The sequence below is a fragment of the Marmota flaviventris genome, chromosome 2, assembly GCF_047511675.1.
Source record: "Marmota flaviventris isolate mMarFla1 chromosome 2, mMarFla1.hap1, whole genome shotgun sequence".
Lineage (NCBI taxonomy): Eukaryota > Metazoa > Chordata > Mammalia > Rodentia > Sciuridae > Marmota > Marmota flaviventris.
The window spans coordinates 101778654-101804585 of record NC_092499.1 but is presented as its reverse complement, the minus strand read 5'-3'; the positions used below and the strand labels follow the sequence as shown (position 1 = coordinate 101804585).

At 35.8% G+C, this 25932-nt stretch overlaps 1 protein-coding gene across 2 annotated transcripts in view; it reads right to left on the bottom strand.

Annotated features, from left to right (window-relative positions):
- Nucleotides 1-25932, bottom strand: part of Unc13c (unc-13 homolog C) — a 562417-nt gene that overhangs the window by 43285 nt on the left and 493200 nt on the right. For both annotated transcript variants that reach the window (XM_027925904.2, XM_071607322.1), the window contains one exon: nucleotides 15945-16092. In XM_027925904.2, the coding sequence (XP_027781705.2) occupies nucleotides 15945-16092 (148 nt within the window). The remainder of the gene's footprint in view (nucleotides 1-15944; nucleotides 16093-25932) is intronic.

Genomic DNA, 25932 nt, shown 5'->3' with positions numbered 1-25932 from the left:
ATTAACGCCTGTTCAAATTGACTGTCAAATATTTTATTATCAAATAGATCAATATCTTGTATGAGGACATCTGCTCTTACCTGACTAAAGTAAAAAGACACTTGCCACTTTAGAGGGGTTGAATAGGATAGAGAACCAGAGGACAGGAAAGGGAACTGGATGGAGAGGCTCTTTATCATATGTTTCCTTACCTCCCCTCCAAGTTTGATTGCTTATGGAGAGGAACTGAGTTATATCTATTTCTAGGGATGAACTCCCACTGGGCCAGAAATGCTTATAAACTGAGTAAATGGCAGAGGGTAGACAGCAGACTCAGGACAAGTCCTGATCTCCTTGTAAGGTTAGGTATGTGATGATACCCATCTGTTGACTCTTACAGGATTGTATAATCTATACTTTGTACTCTTCTATCAGTTATATTGAGTGAATATTACTGTATCAATTAGTGGTGGCTGTTTCTAAGAAAAATAGAATAATTCCTCACAATAGACTCTGAGCACACAGAAAGTTCCAGGTTATATATCATTTCATGAGATTTTTTTCAAACTACACTGATGGAAAAATTCTGCCATATAACAGAACATGTATTTGTTTACAATCAACATGACTTAAAGTCTCACACTGAAATATAAATTTCAATCCCAATCAATAGTTCCATAAAATCTATAGAAATAATAAATTATTGCTGGAAGGAAACAAATTATCTGGGGAGCTTCTAGTCATATTGGTATGTAAAAACAAATCTACAAATGATTAAATGTTCATTGAATGAATAACTGAATTAGTAAGTGGGGTGCTAATAAGTGATTTTTGATTGATGACCTTAATTTGTACAACTCAGTGACATCACTGAAGGCCTAGGTAATTCCATTTCCATAGAATTACCTTTTTAGTTTCTTTCTTCACAAATACTCAGGAACAATTTACTCCCTGGCTGACCAGGAGCTGACTGCTCTAATCCTTGAGCCAATGCCCTTTACCCATCATCATGCTTTATTGACTGTCATTTCTGATAAATGATCCTGTGACAGAATATATACCCCATAATGATAAAGGCTTAGCCCTACTTATTACTCCCATAAAAGGAAATGCCAATTAAAAATAAGCTAATTGTAGTTATTAAGGAGCACACAATAAAAAAGCAACACAGTAAGGCAAGAATATGAATTGTGCTTGTGGGAGGGCAAATGTCTAGATCAAAGTTATCGCTTTATAATAGTCTATTATAACAATAAAATTCCTCATGTAAGTTTCTTATACTTACAAACCATTAAAAATTAATGGCAGCAGATACATACATCAGAAAGGGAAAGGAAATAAGACTTACTGCTACAGAAAAACCACTCAACCACAAAGTAAACAAGTAAAAAATGATCTAAAAAACAACAAGAAAACAATAAAATGGCAGAGGCCCTGAACTCTTAATAACGATCTTGAATGTAAATGGATTAAATTCTCCAATTGAAAGATAGAGTGGCTCACATGCAGGGCAGACAGAGCACTAATCTCCAGGATACATAAAGAACTCAACAAACTTAACACCAATCTAGATGCCCTTCAACAGAGGAATGGATAAAGAAACCATGGTACTATACACAATGGAATATTACTCATCATTAAAAGAAAATAAAATTATGGCATTTGCAAGTAAAGGATGGAGTTGGAGAATATCATGCTAAGCAAAGTAATCCAATTCCCCCCCCAAAAAAAAATATCAAAGGATGAATGTTATATCTGATAAGTGGATGCTGACCCATAATGGAGGAGGGAGGCATGGATAGAATGGAGGAACTTTGATTGGGCAAAGGAGTGAGAGGGCAGGGGAGAAGGTGTGGTGGTAGGAAATGTGGTGGAATGAGGTGACTATCATTGCCCTAGGTACATATATGACTGCACATGTGGTGCAACTCTACTTTGTGTACAGATAAATGAAAAATTGTGCTCCATTTGTGTACAGTGAATAAAAATGCATCCTGCTTTCATGTATAACTAATTAGAACAACAACAAAGAAATAAGCCAATCCCCCAAAATCAAAATCCAAATGTTTTCTCTTATAAGCAGATTCTAATTCCTAATTGTGGGGGGAGGCTAGGGAAAAACAGAGGTACTATGGATTAGGCAAAGGGGAATGAAGGGAGGGGAAAGGGTATGCAGGTAATAAATATAGTACAATAAATTGAACATTATTACCCTATGTACATATATTATTACACAACTGGTGTGATTCTACATCATGTATAACCAGAAGAGCAAGAAGTTATACTCCATTTATGTATGATGTGTCAAAATGCATTCTTCAATCATTTATAACTAATTAGAACAAATTTAAAAAGAAAGAAAAACTAGACAAAGATAACAAGAAGTACAGACCCATATCACTGAAGAACACAGATGCAAAAATCATCAATAAAATCCTAGCCAACCAATTCCAACAGCACATCAAAAAGGTCATCCACCACCATGATCAAATGGAATTTATCTCAGGGAAGGAGCAATGGTTCAATATGCACAAATTAGTAAGTAGGATACATTGCATTAACATAAATAATGACAAAGTCAAATGATCATTTCTTTAGATGTAGAAAATGTATTTTATAAAATCCAACATTTTGTCTTAAGGGAAAAAAAAAATCAGTTGTAGAAGGGATGATCTCTACATTGAAAACTAAAACATTAATGAAAACATCTAAAGTGAAATAAATCAAAGACATCCTATGTTCACAAATTGCAATAATATTATAGAAATATCCGTGCTATATCTTATTTGGTGTAGACACCAAAGTGACCTAGAGATTCAATAAGATTTCTGTCAGAATACCAATAGGATTATTCACAGAAATTGAATAAAATATCCAGGATTTTGTATAGAACCATACACACATACACAAATCTCAAAAAGACAAATCTTAAATAAAATGGACAAAGCCGGAGGAATCACAGTACTTCAAAATATACTATAAAGGTGAATATGGAAAACAGTGACTACCAGAGAGTGGGGACAGTATTGGAGATGGGGAGACAGAGGTGGGTTAAGAAGTAGAATGTTACAATTAGGAATAAGTTTTGATGTTCTGCTGCACAGTATGGAGATGCTAGTTAACACCAATGATTATACAAAATACCTAAAAGGTAGTGTTCTGAATGCTCTCACCACAAAGATATGGTACATTTATTAGTACAGATATCCTAATCACTGATTTTATCATTACATAATGCATACATGTATTGAAACATCATGTAGAACCCCAGATCTGGATATTTTATGTAAATTTATATATACACATACAGACACACACACATATATAATTATGTTGATTAAAAAGAAAATAAAGATGCTTAATTCTTTGTTATAGACTGAATTCTGTCTCTCCTTGTCTCCAAATTCATATAGAAAAGCCCCAATTCCAATGTGACTGTATGTGGAGACAGGGCTTTTAAGGAGGCAGCTGAAGTTAAATGACGTCATAATGGTGGACCCCTGATCTGACAGGACTGGTTTCCTTGTAAGAACAGGAGGAGACACTAATTGCAAAACTATTTCCTTTCATAAAGATATGAGAGGTTTATTCTTTGGACAAAGCCAATCTAACACACCTGGTTACCTCAATTTTTCAGTGAGTTTAGGATGGGCTCTGTGAAGATGGTGCTCAGTCCTCTTAAGGACAAGTTCGTGTCCACCTTTAGAATATGTATGTAACGGGTCATGATTCCTTGGCTATAGGGAAGGGTGAAATTTTTTTTTTATGTGTTTGCAGTCTCTTAGTGGATTTCCTGTGATGCACATTACTTCCTGGTTTAATGCTTATTCAATAATAAAACTTTTTCTCTCCTATCTTTGTGCAGAAGTTTTCTGAGTTGGGAAGAAATTTTGTTTTTAATTATATTTCTCCAACACTTTCCAGTACCAAGTTAAATAAAAGGCAATATACAAACATCTGTTGAATTAATATCTATGGTTTCATATCTGTTATTACTGCAGCTACTCAAAAAATAAGGGTTCTAATAGAGTTTATTAATTTTAATTCTGATGCTCACATTAACTAATGGTAGGCTAAGATAAAGATTAAATATTTCAGAATAAAATGGTTTTACTCAGATGCTTATAGAATCATTTTAAATGTTTGGAGAAATTAGATTTCTTTGGTTAGTGGAAAAAAGTCATATACCCTAAAGACCAGTCTCAGCTGAAAATGTCTCATGATCCTTATTGGGTCACTAGGGGGACCAAGAAGAATGACAGTTGTACCTTGTATTATGGAAATTTGGACCATAATGTTTACCTAGTATTTACTAACCTTGCCATCTAAATAAACTGTAATAGGTACCCACTAATTTCCAAACTGGCTTATCACAAAACAAAGAACTGGAAATTCTTTTCCATTTCCAGTTTAGTTGCCTATAGTCTACTATTGAATTTCTTCATAGTGGCTTTTCTTTTGACACAATTTTGTTTCTTTTTTAAATGATGTAGGACACGGTATTATTTGCTCTGTTTAATTTGGTTTTGCATTGGGGGTTATGGTTGCTAAGGGGGATATGCTATCAAGTTACTCTATGTCTTTTCAGTAAAAGGGAATTCAAGGTGTTTACAAACCAAAAGAATGAAATGACTTCAAGTAGAAAATAAAATGAAATGAGGCATAACTGTATACTACAAGATAGCAATGCAATTTAGAGCTGGAATGGGTCTAGTATGTTCTCAATCTATCATAAACACATTTTACATTATAAACATGTATTGGAAGCAAACAGCCAAGCCTTTTGTTGAGATTTATATGTTTTGGATTTTTGTTTTTAATTTGTTATTGTGGCCTCTCTGCAGCCACAGGCCACAACAATCACTCTCTAGGAGAGCCCTAGCCAGGGGAAAGTTGGGTGTGTTTCTCAGGGGAAGAACCATAAGGTGAAAGCAAAATGCACACAACAGAACAGGCATTACTCACAGGTCCTGGAGAGGTTCTGGTGCCAAAGAAAGCCTAGAGGTGACAAGATGTTCAGCCTGGGAGCGTGCAGGAGAAGATCTGCCCTTTTTAAAGGTCTGATGCTTTAATCCCTTAGGCTGTCTCACATGGGTGCATATTGGCTAGTTTAAAGGGAGCCTCGTGAAGAAGGCGAATGTGTTTATAGGACTCTGGTGTTGACTATTAGGTTTTACTGTGGTCAGCTGCTGCAGATTGTGTTGGGTTTGAATCTGTGGGATAAAGAACAGAGGGGCTGTATCCCAAATGGCCACTTAGGAAGGAAAATTTTAACTAGACCAAAGGTGATAGGTACAACTGGGTTTCAAACAACTTGTATCAGGCCTAAAAATGGATGCCAAGACAGTAAACATATTTAATGCATTTATGACACTTTCCCATAGAACCTGGCTTTTAAATTATTTACATGATACTGCACATGAACAGAAACTAAATTGAAAACAATCCCTTTGTTTTAGACTACTAGGCAAGAATCAAGTTTTTTTAGGTTCTTACATGTATAAAGGCAATGCCGTTGAACTGGGGTACTGGGGACTGAACCCAGGGTGTTCTATCACTAAGCTACATCCCCAGCCCTAGGTCTGCACCGCCACACCCCCTCGCTAAGGTAATGTCATTTTAAGAAAAAGTTATGAGGAGAAATGTGAGGGCAATACATACAGGCCTGAACCTTGACTTTGGCAAGCATGGAAGTCTTTATAGTTTTCTTTCATAAAAGCCCTTTTTTATTCTAGCTTCACCTTTTGTTTTTCCTTGTTTTAGTGCGGTCTTCATGAGGATCTTCTGAGGGTGTAATACACACGCTTTCATTTGGAAAAGAACATTTTTATTGACTATGTTTTGCTGTTATGATTTTGGAGTACTTCTTTTTTCTGGAGGTTTCAGTCTGTACCCACATTGCTAAAAAAAACCAATAGCCTGAGATTATAGTGCTGCAGCCAACGAATTAACCCTGTATTAACCACAGATGGCCCTCACTATAGGAGTTTCTCTGTATAAGACTTAACAATAGGTTTCAAAATATGGCCCCTGGGCCTGCAGCATCAATGGCACCTGGGACTTGTTATAAATGTGAATTTCCAGACCTCGTCCAGCCCTTCTGAGTCAGAAACTAAGACTGGGGCCCAGCCCTCTGTGTTCCCCAAGGTAAGGTGATTCAAATGTGCATTGACATCAGAGAAGCACCAGTTCATTGTTATTGAAACCATAAAGGATGTAGTGCATTACTTAAATACATACAAATGGCCAACATCTATAAGTCTTTAGATGATGCTGAAGGCCATTACCCTGTTTAATACTGGGCCAAGCTAATTGTAGTGATGATCATAATTCACATCTTTGGCTAGTTGGTCCTGTTCATGAGTACAATGATTTACCCACAGGATTCAATTAGACACAGACTTCTCCCTTCTGAAGTGCTCAGATTCAATTAGAGACCTTTGGAGGCATTAGCTCTGAAGGTACTTACATGGAACGAGCACTTATTCTTCCCTGATATTCACTTCTTTCTGGACTACTTTTCTTTAAATAGTGGCTTGCTCTGTGACTTCTCATATCCTACCTTCCTGTGGTACTTTTTCAGAGCTTGCATTGACTCCCTGGCTTCCAATAATCACCTTACCAATGTAGTTTCAGAATCCACTGCTCTGTTAACTACATCTCCCACCTGCCCTACGCAGCTCTGTCCAGTGTACACGGTCACGTAGACGAGGACAGTGAAAAGGAGGCTGTCTACAGGCTAGAAGAGATTCTTCACTTGGCTGGCACTTGAATCTTGGACTTCCCAAACTGAAGAGCTGTGAGAGGTAGATTTCTGTGTTTAGGCCACCCAGTCTGGAGTTTTGTCATGGCAGCTGAAGCTGACTGCGCGGCTGCTCCTGTGACCAGGATTTGAGAGTGCTTCTCTACTCCACTCTGATGAGCCTCCTGGAGACTAGATCTCTGTCTTGCTGATACGCCTCACTTGTCCCTCAGACATCCTTTAAAGCCAATTTTGAGCTATATCCCTTCTCTGAAATTTTTTTTAACCTTTTTATTTTTATTTTTTTAATGTGGTGCCGGGGATCGAACCCAGTGCGAATGTTCTACCACTGAGCCACAATCCTGGCCCCTGAAATCTTTTGACTCCCTTGACCATAACAATTTCTCTTTCTTCTGAAAACCTTTATCATGTTGTCTTTAGACTCATCTGTTATCTAGCACAAATTATTTGGTATGATTCCTTTTCTCGTCACATGGTAGATTCATTTCCACTGTAAGCTCCTTGGAGCACAGAAGTCACTTCTTGTCTTTTGAATAGTGCTTCGCACACAGCAGGGGTTTAATAAGTGTATGGTTATCTAACAACCACGGCATGTTCATTGAGACTTCAAATGTGAGTCATGCCGGTGTCCAGGTTTCTTAATCACTCTGAAAGCCTCTTAGGAATGTACAGCTTACAGTGGAGCAAACAGCTATTGACTTTCTGGCTTAGGGCTGCATCCTGATGGGATCGCTTTTTAAAAATATTTTGTAGTAGAAAGACACATTCTTAAGATAGAGTCCACATAGAGACGATGATAATACAAGAAGAATGAACATTTGTTGAGAGATGTCTGTGTGCAAAGTGCTTTATAAGTATTACCACTTGTAGTTCTCCCAGCAATCCAACAGAGTTAAAAATTATGTCATCCATTTTAAAGATGGAGAAACTTTGGGGTATGGAAGTTGAATGACTTATGCCAAGGCCATCTAGCAAAGCAGAGGGAGGGCAGATTCGTGGGCCATGATGCAAGCCTGCAAGGCCTCATTTCCTTGTTTAAACAACACACCCATTTCTTGCCTCTCCTCTATAAACAAGATACTTTAATGCCAGAGGTTTATACAAGTTTAACTCCCAACTTTTGAAGATGTAGATTTACTATTTATATGCCACTTAACACAGTTCATACTCCCTTTCCTAAGATGAATTAAACACTTAATAGCAAGGCTGAACTTTTAGCGTCAAAGGATAACTGAAGGAAAACATATCCTGTGTCTTCTCTTGGAAGTTAGTTGTAAAGGACATATTCAGGTTGTGAGGCAATAATCTGTAGTTTTCAATTAATGCCCTGACCCCATTACTCTACAAACCCGTTCTGAGTAAATTAAAAAAAAGACATTGTATCTCATTTTGCTTTCAAGACTCAATGATTTGAAGAATGTTTTTCTGACAAGTCAGTATTTCCATGAGATTTCCAAACAACTGACTCAAGTCTCTATTTTACTTTCTAATCAGACCTAAAACAAAGGTAGCAACAGTAACAAAAACATTGACAAGTATCACAGTTATTCTAAAAAAGAATTACATGATTTGAACACACCTACTTTATCTTCAGAATTGCTTCATCTTAATCAGTGCATCATAAAATCACTGGTAATTTTCCTCACTAAATTTCATAAGTTACTAAGTTGAATATGTGTGTGTGTGTATATATATATATATATATATATATATATATATATATATATATATATATATATCATATACATGTGCATAGGTATAATGCATGGCTCCTGTTCAGGAAGACTCTAGTACTAGCAATGCAATTTTGAGATCCTTTGACGTCTAAAGAGAAAATTTAATTGGGCGGTTTATGTAAAGCCACAGATGAAAATACAAAGCCCTGAATGACTTCAAAATCTATTGCTTTGAATTAATAACAGCTTTGTAATCAATTAATCTGATTTACCTTGTATAGCAGTGTTTTTCATATTTATTTTTTAAAGAAGTATGATTCATAAAAACCTGGACATTTGGCGATATTTGAACATTTGGAAAATTATAAGCAGCAGGAAAAAATATCTATCATAATTTACTGCACAGAAGTAATTATTTTATTTTGGAATCCTGTAAAAGAAATTTTATACACCAATCTTAATTAATTTAACAACTTTCACCTATTCTATTGCTGAACTCTATCTCAGGTGTGCCCTTAACTCCACCCCTATTCCTGCCACCCAAGCCCACCACAACTCTCACCTGGGTATTTTTATAGCCTCTAGCTTGTCTGCCTGCTTTTGTCTCATCTCTGATCAGTCTGTTTTCTATACTGCATTCTTCCTCAAATCATGTAATGACATTCAATTGCTCTTGGGTGTGATGACTGTCTCTAAAGGGCATCCAGAAGCAAAGTGGAATACTAGACCAAGAATCTGAAGCTCTCTGACTCTGTAGAGTTGTTTTGGGGCTAAAGTCATAACAAAATTATTTGAAGGCACTTATAAACTGTAATAAACTATAAGTATGGGTGGTTGTTAGATTGTCATTTCAAGTTTTTGTTTTGTTTTGTTTTTAAAATAGGATCTACAGTATTCACTTTCATAATTATGTAGGCCAATCTTAGCTTTTGAAGGCAAGTAACAGAGAAAACCATAAGTCAGAAAACAGGGATTCCAATACCACTAATTCTCACTATAACCTTGGAATGAGATCTGCCTTTCACCCAATAGAGAAATAAAGAAATGTACCCCACTCCACATACAGCTGTTCATTTAATATGGGTAGTGTTATGATAAAAATGAAACTTTCAAATATTCATGCCATAAACAGAATGAAGAAACAATGGAACTACACCTGTTTTGAGTTAGAAATATGGATAGCCAGTTACTAGTTCAGTGAAAATGATGATTTTTCCTGTTGCATGACAAACAACAAGCACCTGCTTATTCCATGCTGCAAAAACTCTTAAATTTTACAGTGTTTTACCAATGACTCCTAGTTGTTTCAATCTGATTTCAAATTTCCAAAAAAGATGAAATGCTGAGCAACATAAATTGCATTATAAGGAATTGAATCTGGGATTTTGATGTCCTGCCCAGAATGTGATGGAAATATTCCTATGAAAAGCTCTTTTTTTTTTTCATTCTGGACAAGTCAGTCATCAAAATTCATTATTTTGTCTCACTCTGAAGAGATAGTCTGATGCTTACTTATTTAAACATGATAATCTTTGGTGATCCAAATGACAAAGAGTTGTAATCAAAAAAAGAAAAGAAAAAAAAAGAAACTAGCAAGGCCCTAGAGATTTGTATCATATCAGTCAGTATTAATAGAAACAGAATTCAAAGTAATGCTAGGGTAGTTTTAAAAAGTGTTTTCAAAGGGTGTGGGGGAAACTACAAGGGATTATGGAGCTACTAACACCTCTCACCCATAAGGGATGAGGGATGGAAATAGTTACTGGCATTTGGAAGGAGGGAGTTCTTGAGATAAGCTTGAGATAAGTTCAGGACATAGTCAGCCTGAGGGAACCATGTTCAGAGGGGAGATTGGAGAATGCATATTTGGCCTCACTTTTCCTCTCATAGGGTTTCGGAAGGAGTTCTTACTGTCTGACCCAAATAGGAAATGGAATCTGTAATCCATGCAGCTCCGCCTCCTGGGAAGAGAGTAGAGTGGATCAGGAGGAGCAAACAGATATTCAGCACAACCTTTCCTTTTACTGTGTCTAGCACTTAGCACCAAGTCTGGCACAAGGTAAATGCTCCTAAAAATGAAGCAAAGGAAAGGATACATGAATTTTTCAGTGACCTAAACTGAGCATAGAAGCACACTTCACTTTGTCCTAGTTGCTTTTGAGTTTTATTTAACAGACTTAATAAAATATCATCACTTTAAGAGTTTGATAAAAATAATCTTATTCTTTCTAACTTTATATACCCCTCCAGTGTCACTTACTATTTCTTCCCTTGTATGATAACTAATAAATAGTATCAGCCACAGAATTATAAGCTATTTTTTCCCCAAGGGTGCAACATATGCATATACACACTTTGGGTGCTCCAGTTTTTAGCGCAAGGCCACGAACATACTTGCTTTTGATAAAGGTTTGCGGTCCCATAAATTAAAACTGAGAAACCATGTTATATAACACAATTAAAAATTTTTTGACATTTTATTTAATAGTATTCATTTATCCTAAAATTTACTAAGCATTTACTTGTAGCCTGCATTGTACGGAACACAGATTTCAAGGATGTATAAGCAAAGTGCCTCTTTTCTGTAAGAGGAGAGAATTATCAGTTACCAACCATGATATGACTCACTGTGCTCAGGGAGGTTACAATATGAACACTTGGGATGATGGGGATGAGGGTAGAAAAGAGTAGGACAAAGAGGGAAGACCAAAGTAGCGATATTTTATACACAACCACACTAGATGCCAGAGGAGTGGAATCAGACTTTGTTTGAAGGGTTTACTGGAAGCAGTATGCATTTTCTTGCACTCAACTTGGATCACTACAATATAAATTCTTCTAATGAGTGTTCAAAAGTTTCATAGCTCTTAAGCATGTCTAGCAACTAGGGCTAGAATAGGACACTGGGAAACAAAGGAAGAAGTAAGAAGGTTTTAGAAGGAGTTTGTTGTCTGCGTAAAAACAAAAGTATCAATTTGAAGAAAATCTAAATAGAGGAAGATTAGTCACATAAAAATGTAAAGTAAGGCGGGAGTTTGCCCAGTTATTCAAACCTAGGGAGAAGGAATCCTGGGCTGGGGTAAGCCAGACTAAGACACCATATTTCTTTGCTGATGAAAATGAGAGTGAGCTGGGAGTGGTGGCACATGCCTGTAATCCCGGTGGCTCCGGGGGCTTAGGCAGGAAGATCACAAGTTGGAGGCCAGCCTCAGAAATTTAGGGACACTCTAAGCAACTTAGTGAGATCCTGTCTCAAAATAAAAAAATAAAAAGGGCTGAGGATGTGGCTCAGTGATTAAGTGCGTCTGGGCTCAATCCCTGGTACCAAAAAAAGAAAATGAGAGTGAGATAGTGGTGTGTGTGTGTGTGTGTGTGTGTGATGGATGGATGGAGGGGATTGTCTCTGCTACTTATCTATGTGACTCACACTTCAGTAAGTTTCTGAACCCATCTGTGACTTAACGCCCTCATCTGAGAGGTACAATAATGCTACTGGTTTTGCAGGATGATTGGAGGAATAGCACAGAGGTAGACTGCTTGCTTGGTGCACAAGAGATGTTTGCTCAGCATTACTGTTAACCTTATTCACTTGCCATTTCTACTTTGGAAAGGGCATCAGCATTTTCAAAAGCATAACCCTTCCTATTCAAATTGTTTGTGTACAGCTTTTTGACTGCACAGAGGATCCTCACCCAGATTTGTGATGTGAAAGTCATCAGACTGACTGCAATGTTTGAAGAGCCAAACTTTACAAATTCTCCTTCTTTTTCCACTTCTGACTCAAAATAAAGACTAACCCTTGGTCTTGGAAGGCTATACTAGCTAGTCCAATAGTCCCCAGGGAAAGGGCAGTGACAGATTGATTGGACAGGATTCCTGATCCCTGCTTATTTCTGAAAGACTTACAAGCTAAAACAAGAAACCACTTTCTGACTAGGTTTTCAAATCAGCATTAAATTGAAAATGGCTAAGTGGATTTTAATATTGCTTCCCCAAATGAGCTGAAGACATTTCTCAGCATTTTCTTCCATAGGTGGCTAACCATTTAAAGTTTCATTTAAGGCCAATGGCTCCAAATCTCAGTATTTAATTTTAATGTCAGTTCTTTTGTCAACTAAATATGATTAATATTTAGTTTCTCTATATTTCTGATTAAGAAAAGACCCTTACTATAGTGAACCATTTTAGAGAATGGTTTCTTTTCCACTTTGGGGTATATACTTTTTTATTTTGAGGAACACAATTAGAGACAATTAATACCTCTCTAGGTAAATTGACCCCAAAAGACTATACTTGAGGGATATTTCCAAATTTTACTATTGAGAATAAAAATTTCTTAGATATGTAATCTGGCATTTAAGCTTTCCATACTTTATTTTGGATGATATCAGAAATAACACATTTTCCACTTAAATTATAAAAATCATAAAAAAAATAAGAGGGACCAATTCCCTCATTGTATTAAAGCAATATGATTGTACTGAAGAATATTAATAGATCCCAAAATGTGAATCTGTAGCTCTCTGCTTCCTGTTTCAAATTAAACTCAACTTCAGCAGGATACAGGTTATTAAAATGACCAAAATGGTGTGATTTAAATTTTAAGAAACTTCAGATAAGCAGTGACTCAAAGATTTTACTAATAAAAAGTAAAAAAGAGGATAGATAATAGAATAAAAACATTTCAGCTTGTATATTTTAATTAGTACAGTTATCAACTATAAAGTTTCATTTTCTTTATGAAAGTTATAACTTATAAACATCTCTTTTCTGTGAAAAGGTTTTGTGATTCAGGTTTCTTATGCTTTAATAAAAACTCACATAAGGACAGGATGGCTCAACAATTATTATTCTGTGTTTCATTCCAAATTGTATTACCCATTGGAAAAAAAAAGTGACTTAATATGTTAAAGTTTTACACATTTTTCATTGTCTGAAACTGCATGAAATATTAAGAGAGCCCTTGGTATAATGATATAACTGTTAGGTAAAACTTCTCTTTTCCTGATGAATATTGTAATCAAGATGCAAGAAATGCATTTTATACCAGTTTATAAAACTGTAAGTAACAAATCTTTGAGAAGCAACAACAAAAATAAGTATGAATTTTCAAGTTAACTAGCTAGTTTAAACCACTGAATCAACTTCTAAAGGAAGAATATGTAAAAATTCTTACAAATAGTAAAATAATTTCTGCAAATGTTACCTAAAAACCTGGCACAGTATCTCTGTATATTTTAATGGTGCACAGAAACCCAGGACTGATTTTAATATTTATTGAAAAAAAAATATGTGGTGATATGGTGAGTAGTTTTACTTTAAAAGCAAAAGAACCTTTTTTCCTCATAAGAATATATCTTCAATGTGTGTGCTGCATTGGGATTCTGAAATAAAGAATGTAAGTTATACCTTCTTGGACAGCATCTGCATCCAGAACACCTTTCTCTTTTTATATTCTCATGGCCCAATCTACTCACTTGCTTCTCTGCCTTTCTTGTCTCCTCAAGCCAAAATTTCCATTCTTCTAATGTGATCTACTTTATATCACTTCTCTCTTTTTAGATTATGTTAGAGAAAGGTGTCCCAACCTCCACACTATTGCCATTTGGAGCCAGATATTTTGTTGTTGTGTTTTGGGGGCTTCTCTGTGCATTTTAGGATGCTTAACAGCATCAATGGCCTCTAGTTACTAGAGGCCAGAGGCCAGCAAGGCAACTACCAGTCCCAGATGTGAAAATGAAAGCTCCCCAGATGTTACCAAAAGTCCCCTGGGAGACAAAAAACACCCCTGCTTGAGTATCATCATGTTACAGCCACTTGTATACAAAACTTCATCTTTACCTTTGAATATTCCTGGTTGTAAGAGACAGAGTTGAAAGGTGATGCTTAGTAAATATTTGTTAAATGAATGCAGAATAAGATGTTGTCTTAGTATTGGGGTATATTGGTAAAATAAGGCAGCAGAACACAACAGACACTAGTATGGCAATATGTAAATCAATGGATGTGTAACTGATGTAATTCTGCAATCTGTATATGGGGTAAAAATGGGAGCTCATAACCCACTTGAATCAAAGTGTGAAATATGATATATCAAGAACTATGTAATGTTTTGAACAGCCAACAATAAAAAATTAAAAAAAATAAAATAAACACATTACTCATATATTGAGCTCAGTTTCACTTATGTACTTCAGAAATTCTGCGTCTGTTTTGGATTTGTTTTTTGTTTTTTTTTTTCAGTGTATGGAATAGAGAAAGAAGAAAAGGTAGTGTTTTTCCAATATGACAGATATCATTTGTGATATGAACTCTGTGGTTCATAAATTTTTAATGAGACTTGAAGGACCTTGTACTTTTTAATTTCCTTCTTTTATTTTGTTTATTTACTTATTTGCTACTAGAGAAAGATGACATTCAACTCTTTTCCAAAAAGAGAACAAAGAAGGAAGAAGGCAGGGTAAAAATAGGAAAGAAAAGAGCCGGGAAAAATTAAGAGAAGAGGAAGAAAAAAAAAAGAATAAGTGATCAAGCTACAGCAGGCTCCTCTATACTTATAAACCCATCTATGAAATAGTTAAATTCAAATAAAAAATATCTTTTTATCTTATTTTTATTTTTTGCCATGCTAGGGATTGAACTCAGGGTCTCTCGTATGTTAGGCAAGCACTCTACCACTGAGCTACATGCCCAACCCTAAAAAATATTTTTAAAGGAACTTGTATTGTTAGACTTCAACACAGTCAAAAGAAGTAATTAATTAAAATGTCTTTTCCCCTGTATATACTACTACAGTTAATCTAACAGACAGACAAGGAAAAAAATAGAAAAGGATGAAGCAAAAAATTTTTTTAAAGAAAAGTTAATTTTCATTCAATAATTCTGTATTCCCAATTTAAGGATATATGAGAAAAAGTACAAGTAATCGGGAAAAAATCATTCAAGGTATTTAGCCATGGTACTTAACATCAAGGACATGTGTGCACAGTAGATGAGAACTTAGAATCTATATCTGGACTTGCTGAGTTAGTATCTGGCTCTCTACTCTTCAGCCATGTGACCTCAGGTTTGGATTGTCCCAGAAGCAGAACCTAAGACCAGCATTCAAAGGTAATGAATCTACTTGGAAAGTATCTGGGAAACACTGGTAATAACAGCAAAAGAGGTAAGAAAAGGAAAAGAAACATTAGTAAAGAAGGACATGCTATCAGGCCAGTCTGCTGAAGGGAACTGGAACCCTCTCCCCAGGGGAACTCTGGACTGATGTGAGTATAGAATATACATCAGGGTTTACAGAAGATGAAAGTTGTTTTCCTTTCTCTTTTTGTAATTGACCAACTTCCTGTTCCTTTCAATTATAATTAATGAATGCTAAAATTATGGTACTCTCTATTAACCATAATTCTCCATTCCTAATGATGCTTCAGTTTATTCTAGCAAAAATATTAACACTATAATAATTCTGAGGTTGAATTTTAGTTTAGTGTTCAGTTTACCTTAATCTCAGGTCGAATGTGTTAACTTACTCTGTGAGGTTTGAGTGTCTATGAATTTCTTTATCAAGGCATCAGTAGTTTGGGTATAAAGACTGAGAGCATATCTCAGGGACTGAAGATCTGGGCTTTTCTCCAGGAAATTCTTTTTCAGGCCATTTCCTCCTGCATGAAAATATTGCTAAAAAGGGAGAAAAAAGTCATATAAGCAGAGGGAAGTAGTACTAGAAGATAATAAAATTACTTTATTACTCTAATAGAGAAACTCAAAATAATAATACAGTATGATAAGTGAAAGGTAGGTACAATATATAATGTTAACATTTGTACAGTGCTAACTCATCATCATGTAATTCAAGTTCCCAAGAAATAAGATTCTTAAAGGTCTATAGTTTCTCCTTTCATTCAAAACTTTAGTTAAATAGGTTATGAAGTTATTATAGTGTTACAATTTTCCAATTGTTTATTCATTTCAAATTCTAGAGCATGAGAAAAATAGATAGGGTTATCAAAGTTTCACAGAGAAGGTAGCTCCTGGTCACCTAATTTGCAGATACTAATTTAAAATTCTAGGTTAAAGCCTACCACTCCATCTTTCCCAACCTCTAATCACACAATTGTTTAGACACAGGCCAACCTGATGAAGCAGGATGGTACTTGGAAATTCAATAACCCCCAAACTTTGTATATGATGACCATAAAAAATAGATTTTGTTGTTGTTGTTGTTTGTTTATTTGCTGTTGTCTTCTAAAAAGCTCAAAACATTTTAATATTTATATATAAGAGGTGGCACACTCCTGTAATCCCAGCAGCTCTGGAGGCTGAGGCAGGAGGATTACAAGTTCAAAGCCAGCCTCAGCAATTTAGCAAGGCCCTAAGTAACTCAGTGAAACCCTGTCTCTAAATAAAATACAAAACAAACAAACAAACAAAAAAAAACCCAAGCAAACAAACAAACAAACAAACAAAACGGCTAAGGATGTGGCTCAGCAGTGGTTGAGTATTCCTGGATTCAATCCCCAGTACCAAAATACAGCATTTCATGTTGTATTATACACAAACACCTTTTTGAAAGTCAGAATATCTAGAAATAGGTGATAGAACTATGGATGTTTTGTAAAGGTCAGGTAAAGTGTTCTCTTTTCCTGTACCAATAATACTAGAGGGAATTGAGTATTTACTAGTTATCTGTGGCTCACTATGATCTATAATTCTGACAGAATGAAATATTTTGAAGATGCTCAACAAATGATTCCCATACACCCACTTAAATGGATATGTGTCATCCTTTCGTCTCAGTCCTTAAGAAATTCTGAGGTGGAAAATTCAATGAACTAAAAAAAAAAAAAAATCATAATTATCTCAGATTTCTCCTCTATTCAAAGGGAGATGCAAAAAATTATTCTGGGAATTTGTAAGCATCTGCATGTACTTTGAAAAAGTAGAATTAGAAGAGATTCAGGGTGTAGGGCAGAGGAAGTAGGCAATAGGGCTATAACCATAAGAAAGATTGCTACAATTGCAGTTCTTCTTCCCAAGAAGAAAAACTTATAATTGTGTAAAATTTGACTTAATGATGCTGAGTACACTATAAAATGCAAGCTGTAGCAATAGCTGTGTGTGTCTCTGAAGAGAAAACAGAGACAAATGGGAAAGGCCTTTTCTTCCTCTGTAAAAGAAGAAAAATATGATATTTAAAATCGTTCTACACTTGGATCTTCTTATAAAAATGATAAAATATGCTCCCATGCAGACAATCCAGAATTGTTTTTAAGAACCTCAATGGATGAAAAAAATATACTTCTTTTCATCAAGGAACATGGCAAAAAGATAAGGTGTATTGATGGGGAAGATTTTGCTTGGTGCTGACTGTGTCACCTGGAAGAGAGGTGGGGTGTCTTTGGAGGTCTATTTACATAATTAACCATGAAGCTACCAGAACTGATAGCTTACATTAAAATAAGAAGAGAGAACTCTGGAAGGGAAGGCATTCTCTCTGCCAGTGTCTCTCAGGTAAGCCCCAGTCTTAACAAACCTGAGCATAACTGCTAGAAGATTATAATACGAGAGAGGAGGCGGGGAGACAAAGTAATATTTTGCCATTTGTCAGGGAAAAATGGACAAAAAAGAAACGTGAATGTTCTCTCTACTGTACTCATCTGGATTATTTTTACTTTTTATTGTCTTTGAGCTATTTAAAAACTGTAAATTATAGAAAATTTCTAATAATGTAAATGACTTTTTTATCCATAGAAATGTAAATAAACTATCTGTGGAGGTATGCAACTGATTATTGTTCTGTAGATAGACATGTTTTACATCTATTTGTAAAGTTATTTTAGTTCTCTTATTGCTTATATATATGTGATTCTTGTAATTCCATTGAGCCAGCTGCAATATATTACTGCTTTCCTCATTAATTGATGAGTTAGAAAACATTTTGACCCATTTCATAACTGCACCATTATACTCTCTTTTAAAAACTATTCTTTAAGAGTGTTTAAAAGTCACATAGGTGACAGAATTCGTAAGGGTGACCATAATTCTTACCATCTAATTTGTGAGGATTGGGTCATGAAACTATTTATTAAACCTGTGCCATGAGTCAGACCTTGTGCTGGAATCCAAAGAAATAAAACAGAATAAGTACAGTGGTAGTTCTCAGAGGGATTATAATCTGGTAGGAAAATAAAACCAACATGTGAACAAATGACTCCCATAACACATTGCAGGTGTAATAAAAATTAGTTGAAAATACAGAGTATGTGGGGAGGCAAGTGTTTCTACTGAGGAACACTTTAGTTTTCTACTAAAGGCTTCCAAAGAAGTGATCTCTGTGGTATTTTTTCGGTACTGCTACTTTTAACTTCAGCAGTCACCAGTTAATTCACTGCAGTGAACCTGGCAGGGAGGATAATCCCAAGAAGTAACCAGAGAAACCCTGGGAGTCTCAGCATCACCTAGATAGAGCAGAGGTACTTGTTGTTCCCACAATATATTCTTTTGATGAAGTTTTGAAAAAACACTGCTCGCTATTGTTATTCTATTCTCATCACTAAATTTGGGCTGCCTAGAAACTACACATTGCTTCTAGGCAGTAGAGGTCCTAGAAAAGTTAAGAGATGACACAGTACTTTTGGAGATTCACCATGCTTATTAGTACAGTAAAGCCTCTGTAAGCCACGGTGGTAAAGCAATCTTTCTAACCTTTTATTAATATATCTGGATTATTAACATCATTTGGTCAGAAGATACCTACATCACTGGAGGTCTATCAACTATTTTGAGGAAGCAAGTGTTCCATAGAATATGATTTGAGAAAACCTAGGAAAAAAGAATGTGTTGGACTTCATATAATTGAGAGAGTTTTGAGGACCTAGAAGGCTATGGAAGAAAGAACAAGAGTTAAGGTGTAAAAGCATATGTTACACATTTACCCTTTTATCCATTTATCTATAATAACTCTATAGGAAGAAGTGTTTTTCTACCAAGACATTATTTTGTAGGCATTGGGACTTAGGGGACTAATCATGAATTAAAAAAAAAATCACAAACATTAAGGTGTAAGTTTTTTCCTGTGTAAAGCCCAGGGGCCTCCCTAGAGTTTTGGGGTTATGGTATTCACCTGACTTTTTTTCCTTTTTAGCCACAGAGTCTTGTGAGTAATTCTGTTGAAAGCTGTAGCAGGATATCTGGTGAACAAAAGATGTCTAAGGGCAGAAACAGTGCCTTTGTCTTTTGAGTGTGTTTTATAATTGGAGATGTTGCACAAAAGAAACCTAGGATAGAGGGTCATTATGTCAGGAGAGAAAACAAATTGCATGGTGCTAAGAATGAAAGCTGCCTATTCAGTGGACACAGGAAAATAACACATGCCATAGACTCCTCAGTCAAACAGTAAAGGAAGTGATTTCTATGGCTATGCAAATGCAAGGTCTCAGAGAATGCTTTATGGAAGTCTTTCTCAGGGTGTTTAGATATCAGGTGACAGCACCCAAAGCACTGATAATCAGGAGAAAGAGGGCTGTAGTTAATGCATGGACTTTGGCCCTTAGAAATTTCATGTTCAGTTTTGACTCTTTGAAACTGACCGTGAAGGAACAGGGAAGAGAAATTTTTATTTTGCTGAGGCTTGAGTTTGAAGAACAGAAATGTGGGACTGATGTTTGGGACTGTCTTAAGTATTAAATTCCACTATCCACAGTTTAATACAGTTCAGTTGATTTCCACTCATTATAGTGAATTATATACTAGAAGAAAATTATATGCTAGAGGGGAATTATACACTAGAGGGAAATTTGTAAATGTGGGGTTTTGAAGCTTTCTGAATGTCTCCCTTATGCATGTGAAAGTGGATTACTTTCCATTGGTTCTAAACAAAAGATGGAGATTCTGTTTCTTATTTTTCCTTTATGACCTGCGGCATAATCTAAAGACTCTCCAGTTTGATCTGCAGTTTCCTTCAATGTCTGAAAGACCATCACATAATAAAAGGAATTAGAATTATTTTACAGTAGTTCAAAGGACAGGAAGAGGGCAAAGACATAAGTAGAAGTAGTGGGGAAGTAGATTTTGGTTTGATATAAAGAAAACCTTTCTAATTATAGTACATCTTAAAAATCAAAACTGTTATATGTGAGTTAGTGAAAGCCTACCACTGGTCATTATCCAGTGATGGCCAGTTGACCAAGGGCTAACAAGGGCTAACTACCCTATAAGATGACATCTCTCTAGAGGTAATTGACAAGGTGTTGAGTCTTGGGTCTGAAATTTTGTGATTCTACAATTCTCTTTACCTCATTGGCCGCTCTTTACTGTATCCCAGAAGATATAATTATTCTGACTTCTGTACAATGTGAGTTTTCATATAGGTTATTTAACCTCTATGTTAACTTCTAGCAGTTCATTCATTTATAGACCAGTAACAGAGATATCCATATTGCCTGTCGTATTATAAATATGCAATTAAATACTTTATCTGGAAGACATTTTGAATGGTAGAGTTCTTTTCACTTGTCAAAAAAATATATTTAGTTGGTGGAATAATCTCCAAATCTATAGTCTACCTTGGTCTCCTAAGCACCAGCTTATGTCTCAGGCAGATGGATATGTATTTCCATGTTCCTAGAACCATATCTAATTTCAACATGGCAATGGGAAGGTAGTCCTTCTGCCTGATTTATTATTTTTCTTAGTAGAACTATGCTTTACCAGTCACCGAAACCACTGAGTTCACCTAGGCTCCTTCTCCCTCTTGCCTCATATTGAATTGCCAAGTTCCAGTGACTCTGCTTTTATTTTTTCACTCATATCCATCTTTTATTTTCTACTTCTGTAACCATCATCTTGATGAAAGCCCTCATCATTTATGAATAAAATAATTGTGATCTCTGTGACTATAATCTTGAACTATGCAATCTATTTTGCACATTTCTATAAGATTTTATTCTTATAGAAATGACATTTTTAGCATACTGTATTTTCAAAATCAGGAATGGGTTCTCTTTTGTAGAATATACTTGGGGCACAAAAGAAGCTTGGTATTTTCAACCCAGGCATTCTCCCTCAACCTCATTTTACACTGCTTCAGTATGCAAACATTCAGTAAGTTCACTCCAGGCCACACTGGGGTCTAGTCTTGACTTCTAGAACTTTCCTTTTGTGCCTTTCCATGGTAAATTTTTTTTTCCTGTTTATGATCCTGTTGAAGCCAGATTTAAAATTAGGTAGTCAGTGTAGTTAGGTAAATCGGGTCTAATATTGAGTGAAATCTAAAATGGAGGCAATGCTGAGAATGACATGAGAATGAGAATGAAACACAGGACAACTCATGGAATGTTAATGAAGTCCCGAAAAAGCCCTAGGCCAAAGTCCACCCCAAAGAAATGTTAATGGAGCCCAGGAAACAGCCCCCAACAGATTTGGAGATAGCCCATCCCAAAGAAATGATAAGCCTATCCCAAAAGGTGATAATTAAGTCCTTCCTGCCAGTTTGGCCCACCTGTGTCCTAACCCTTCCCCCTTGCATTCCATCACCAAACCTATAAAAAGGGGAACACATTTGCCCACCAACTGGATTCCACCTCTTGGGTCCCCTTCTTCCTCCAGGAGAAGTCTTTTCTGCTCTCCTTTAATAAACTTCTAATTTCTACTCTGACCTTGCCTCGGCGTGTGCTTTTCTGGTGTTATTCTTCAACATCGGGGAAGCAAGTGTTACCGGCCAACAGCGGTAACACTGTCATGAATCCTCTGAAGAGAAATGTCCTATACAGCAAGTGAATTCCCATGTGTCCTTGAAAACCATTCTAGCTTTCCCTGATCTCTTGAGTTCTACTGGTTGCTCACTTCCTGTAAATCCTTATCACTTTTTGTCTGTGCCCTTCAATCAACATTTGTAGCAACCTGTTGGCATCTCTCATACATTTGTCTTATAAGTTAATACATTATTATTTAATATTCAATATGCCTCTATCATGTTTTAATCTTAAATTGAAACTTCTTGAGAGAAGGAACAGTGCTGCTTCCCAAAGAGTCTCAGAATGCTGAAGAATCTTGGAGGGTTTGTGCCTTTGTATTATAGAGTGAGAAGGTGCTGTGCACAGTAAATAAAAAGGCAAGAAAGCAAGGCCATCGGAACTGAAACCAGTGCTTGTGGAAAGAGTAGATTCTAATGGTTAGCTTCCTGGAGAAAGAAAGTTTAATAAGAAAGAGAAAAAAAACACTGGTTGTCAGTGGAATATTTGGGATCTTGCCTTTAAAGGTGGAAAAGGGTTCATCAAAATGAGCCCATTCTAAGACGAGATGAAGAGTTTTCTACATGATAGGGAATATTTTTATTATTTTATATGTGCTAACTCATTCATTTTTCTCATGATAATCCCAAGTAGTAGTAATATTCCCACAGGAGAGTCACCTGCATGTTTCTCTTTCTCAGTAACCTGCTATCTTGATACTTCTTGATTCTATCAATGACATTTCCCACATAGTTTTAAACACTTTATTTACACGTGTCTATATCCACTTCTGCCATTTTTAAAGGTTTCCACCTGGACACACTGATATCCTGGCTTCACTAATGTCAGGGTGTGGTAAGGAGCACTGTTATATCTGAATGGGGTTTGGAAAGAGCTGAGGATGAAATATTTTTTTTTCTGAAAAAGAAAATGAAGAAATTTTTTTCCTGTTTCTTGGATTCGCCATAAGACTGCATAAAATAAAGCACTTCAGACCTGGCTGTGATTCGTGAGAAGAAAATAATACTGCCAAGTAAAAATATCAGGATAAATATTGTCTAAATGCTTAGCAAACCATTCTTTTTATAATTCCAATAAAATTCTCTAAATTCCTCACACCCTTCCTATTTGTCATATATTGTTGATCTTTCACAATCTTTTTTTTTAACTGGCTTATGGGAACATGCTAATATTTTTCCACAAGATTGTAAGAAGAATTTCTTTTTTTGGTAACATAAACTATATTGGTAGCAAATTCCTATCATCACATTTTTACTTCCAACACTCATATCATACTTCTGGCAAATCTGTGCAGATAATTCATTTTGCAAACTTAGATACAAGCAGAACCCAACTTTAACCATGAAGTCTTTTTTAAAAGAGTCATTTGATAGATAATCAGAAATCATTATATACAACTGGAGATTAGAATATGTTGCTTCTCCACAGCATATCCCAATGTTTCCCTTTTGCTGACAAACTAAAATTGAGATTCTTTACCTTGGTGTTTAACCTCCAGCATTTTGGCTCCAATCCCAGATTTCTCTTTCAAATCCTGTGATACTCAGACAGTCATGACTTATTCCTCTACTAGAATATTTGAAGTGTTCAGAGTGACTAGCAACTTTCATATTGCTCATGTTTTTCTCTCTAGGCCTACCATCCTTTTCTTCCATAGTCTTATCTTTCTTTGTCCTCTAAATCCCCAAATGTCCCTCCCTGGGGAGGTTTTACCCTAGACCCAGAGATAATTCATCAACTTCTCTGCATTCACCAGTACTTTGTCCAAAATTCATTTTATTGACTGTGGATGTTTTTCTTCTTAAGTCAAAGGCAAGACCTCACACTTCCACCTATTTCTTCATTATTCACTATATTATACATACAGTAAGCTCTCAAATAATGATTTTTGAAATGCAATACTGCAAGCTAGGTTCTTTCCATAAGCAGATGAATTTTAAATATTGCAAAACTATGCTTGTAATGATAAAAAAAAAGATGATGCTGAGAAGCAGGCACAAAAACTGGATAAAGGAGAGTAGCATAAGACAGGACTTCTTTCAGGATAAGAAACTCAGAGGCATAAGATGTAGTTCAAAACCATATTCAGCTTTTTATTTGGAGTCTTACATTAAAAAAATGGTGTTATTTAGCATTGAGTGAGAAAGAAATAAACAGCTTTCAAAACTATTTCTGAATTTAAATCAGTATTAATTCTGTCTTTTATACCAAGAAGTGCAGATTTCTAGAGGGCCCTGGCCCACATACATGTCTCTTATTTTTCAGGGAAAACTCTGTGTTGCTAAACACATGATATCAATGCATCTACAACATACATTATAGTATGTTATGTTCAGATCCATATAATAAATGATCTGGTGAATTTGGAGGGTGGGAAAAATCAAACTAGCCAGCATTTTTCTTTATATTTCAAACTTTATCATGAAATAATTTTAGGGTTCTTCAGGATTTAAGAATTTTTTTCAGCCTTTGGATTCATGCTCAAGTCAGAGTGGCTGCTGCTTAGAAAAATCTCTCCTGTTCCTTTTTGAAAGATAATCACATTTCAGGAACTCCCGTGGCAGTCCTGAGTTTTCATGAGATAGGGGATTAGAACTCAAAAGCCAAATTAGTACCCAGGCTAGGGATTGCCTATGGCCTCTCTGCTTGCACATATTAAATAGATTATTGGTTAACTATCTCCTAGTAATCACCTTACTACTTTTACTTTCAAATATACTATGAATTCGGTTGTTTTGTCAGGTGGATATGTCAAAGTCCCACTATCCTGTCTATAGTAGGTCATCGTCATTTCTGCTATTTCTACTGTATTTTATATTCTTGACTTAATAATTGAAAACACTTATGACTGGTCTGAAAAAAAATTTGTTGTAGCCCAATGAAAGTTTTAGTATTTAAGAGAATTAATATTTTCATCAATATTTATATAGAGGTTGAATGATTTTAAATTATTTTTAAATAACTGGGAAATAATCAAATGACTGAAATTGGCATTCTAATATAGGAAGAAGCAAAATCTCTGCAGAAGTATTATCTGTTTTAGTCTGCTACATATTACATTTCATAAACACTTAGTGAGATGTGTAACAAAATTAAGAACACTGACTTTATAGTTTGGAGCACTTTCTCAGCTTTGAAAATTACTAGCAGCACTGTGGCCTTAGATAAAACCTAAAATTCCTCTGCCTTCAATTTTCTCATCTGTAAAATGTAAGTGATAATTCTTAACCTATTTACCTTGCAAAATGTTTATAAGGATCAGATGATATGCTATAAACTCTATAGAATGCTCCTTCTTCATTTCTCTCTTTATCATTTCCAGTTTATTTGATTTAATTAAGCTAAATAAGAACTAAGAATTATCACCTTGTCAGCCACTGGGAATTAGACTGGGTGGCATTGGCAGCTTTGGTCTAAGAACTTTCTTGTGAGGTCTCTTCTTGCATCATACTGCTCCCTTTGTTGGGCTCCAGGTAGACACTGTGTCTTTAGTTCTTGGAGTTACAACTTTCTTAAATAGTGTCCCTCCTTCTCCTGAATTCCATTCTAGTAACATGGTAGTGATTGGTAGGATAGTCAGTCAGACAAATCTCAAGAGGCAGACAAGGTAAAGGGAGTCTCAGCTCTTGCAATCAGATGCCAGGGGCTCTAAAATGCCAAAATCAGTAAAAATCACGGCAAATGGGCAGACCATAGGGTCAACAGTCCTAACATGGAGGTCCCTAGAGTGGAATCACAGAATTTAGGGATGAAGAGAAGTACGAAC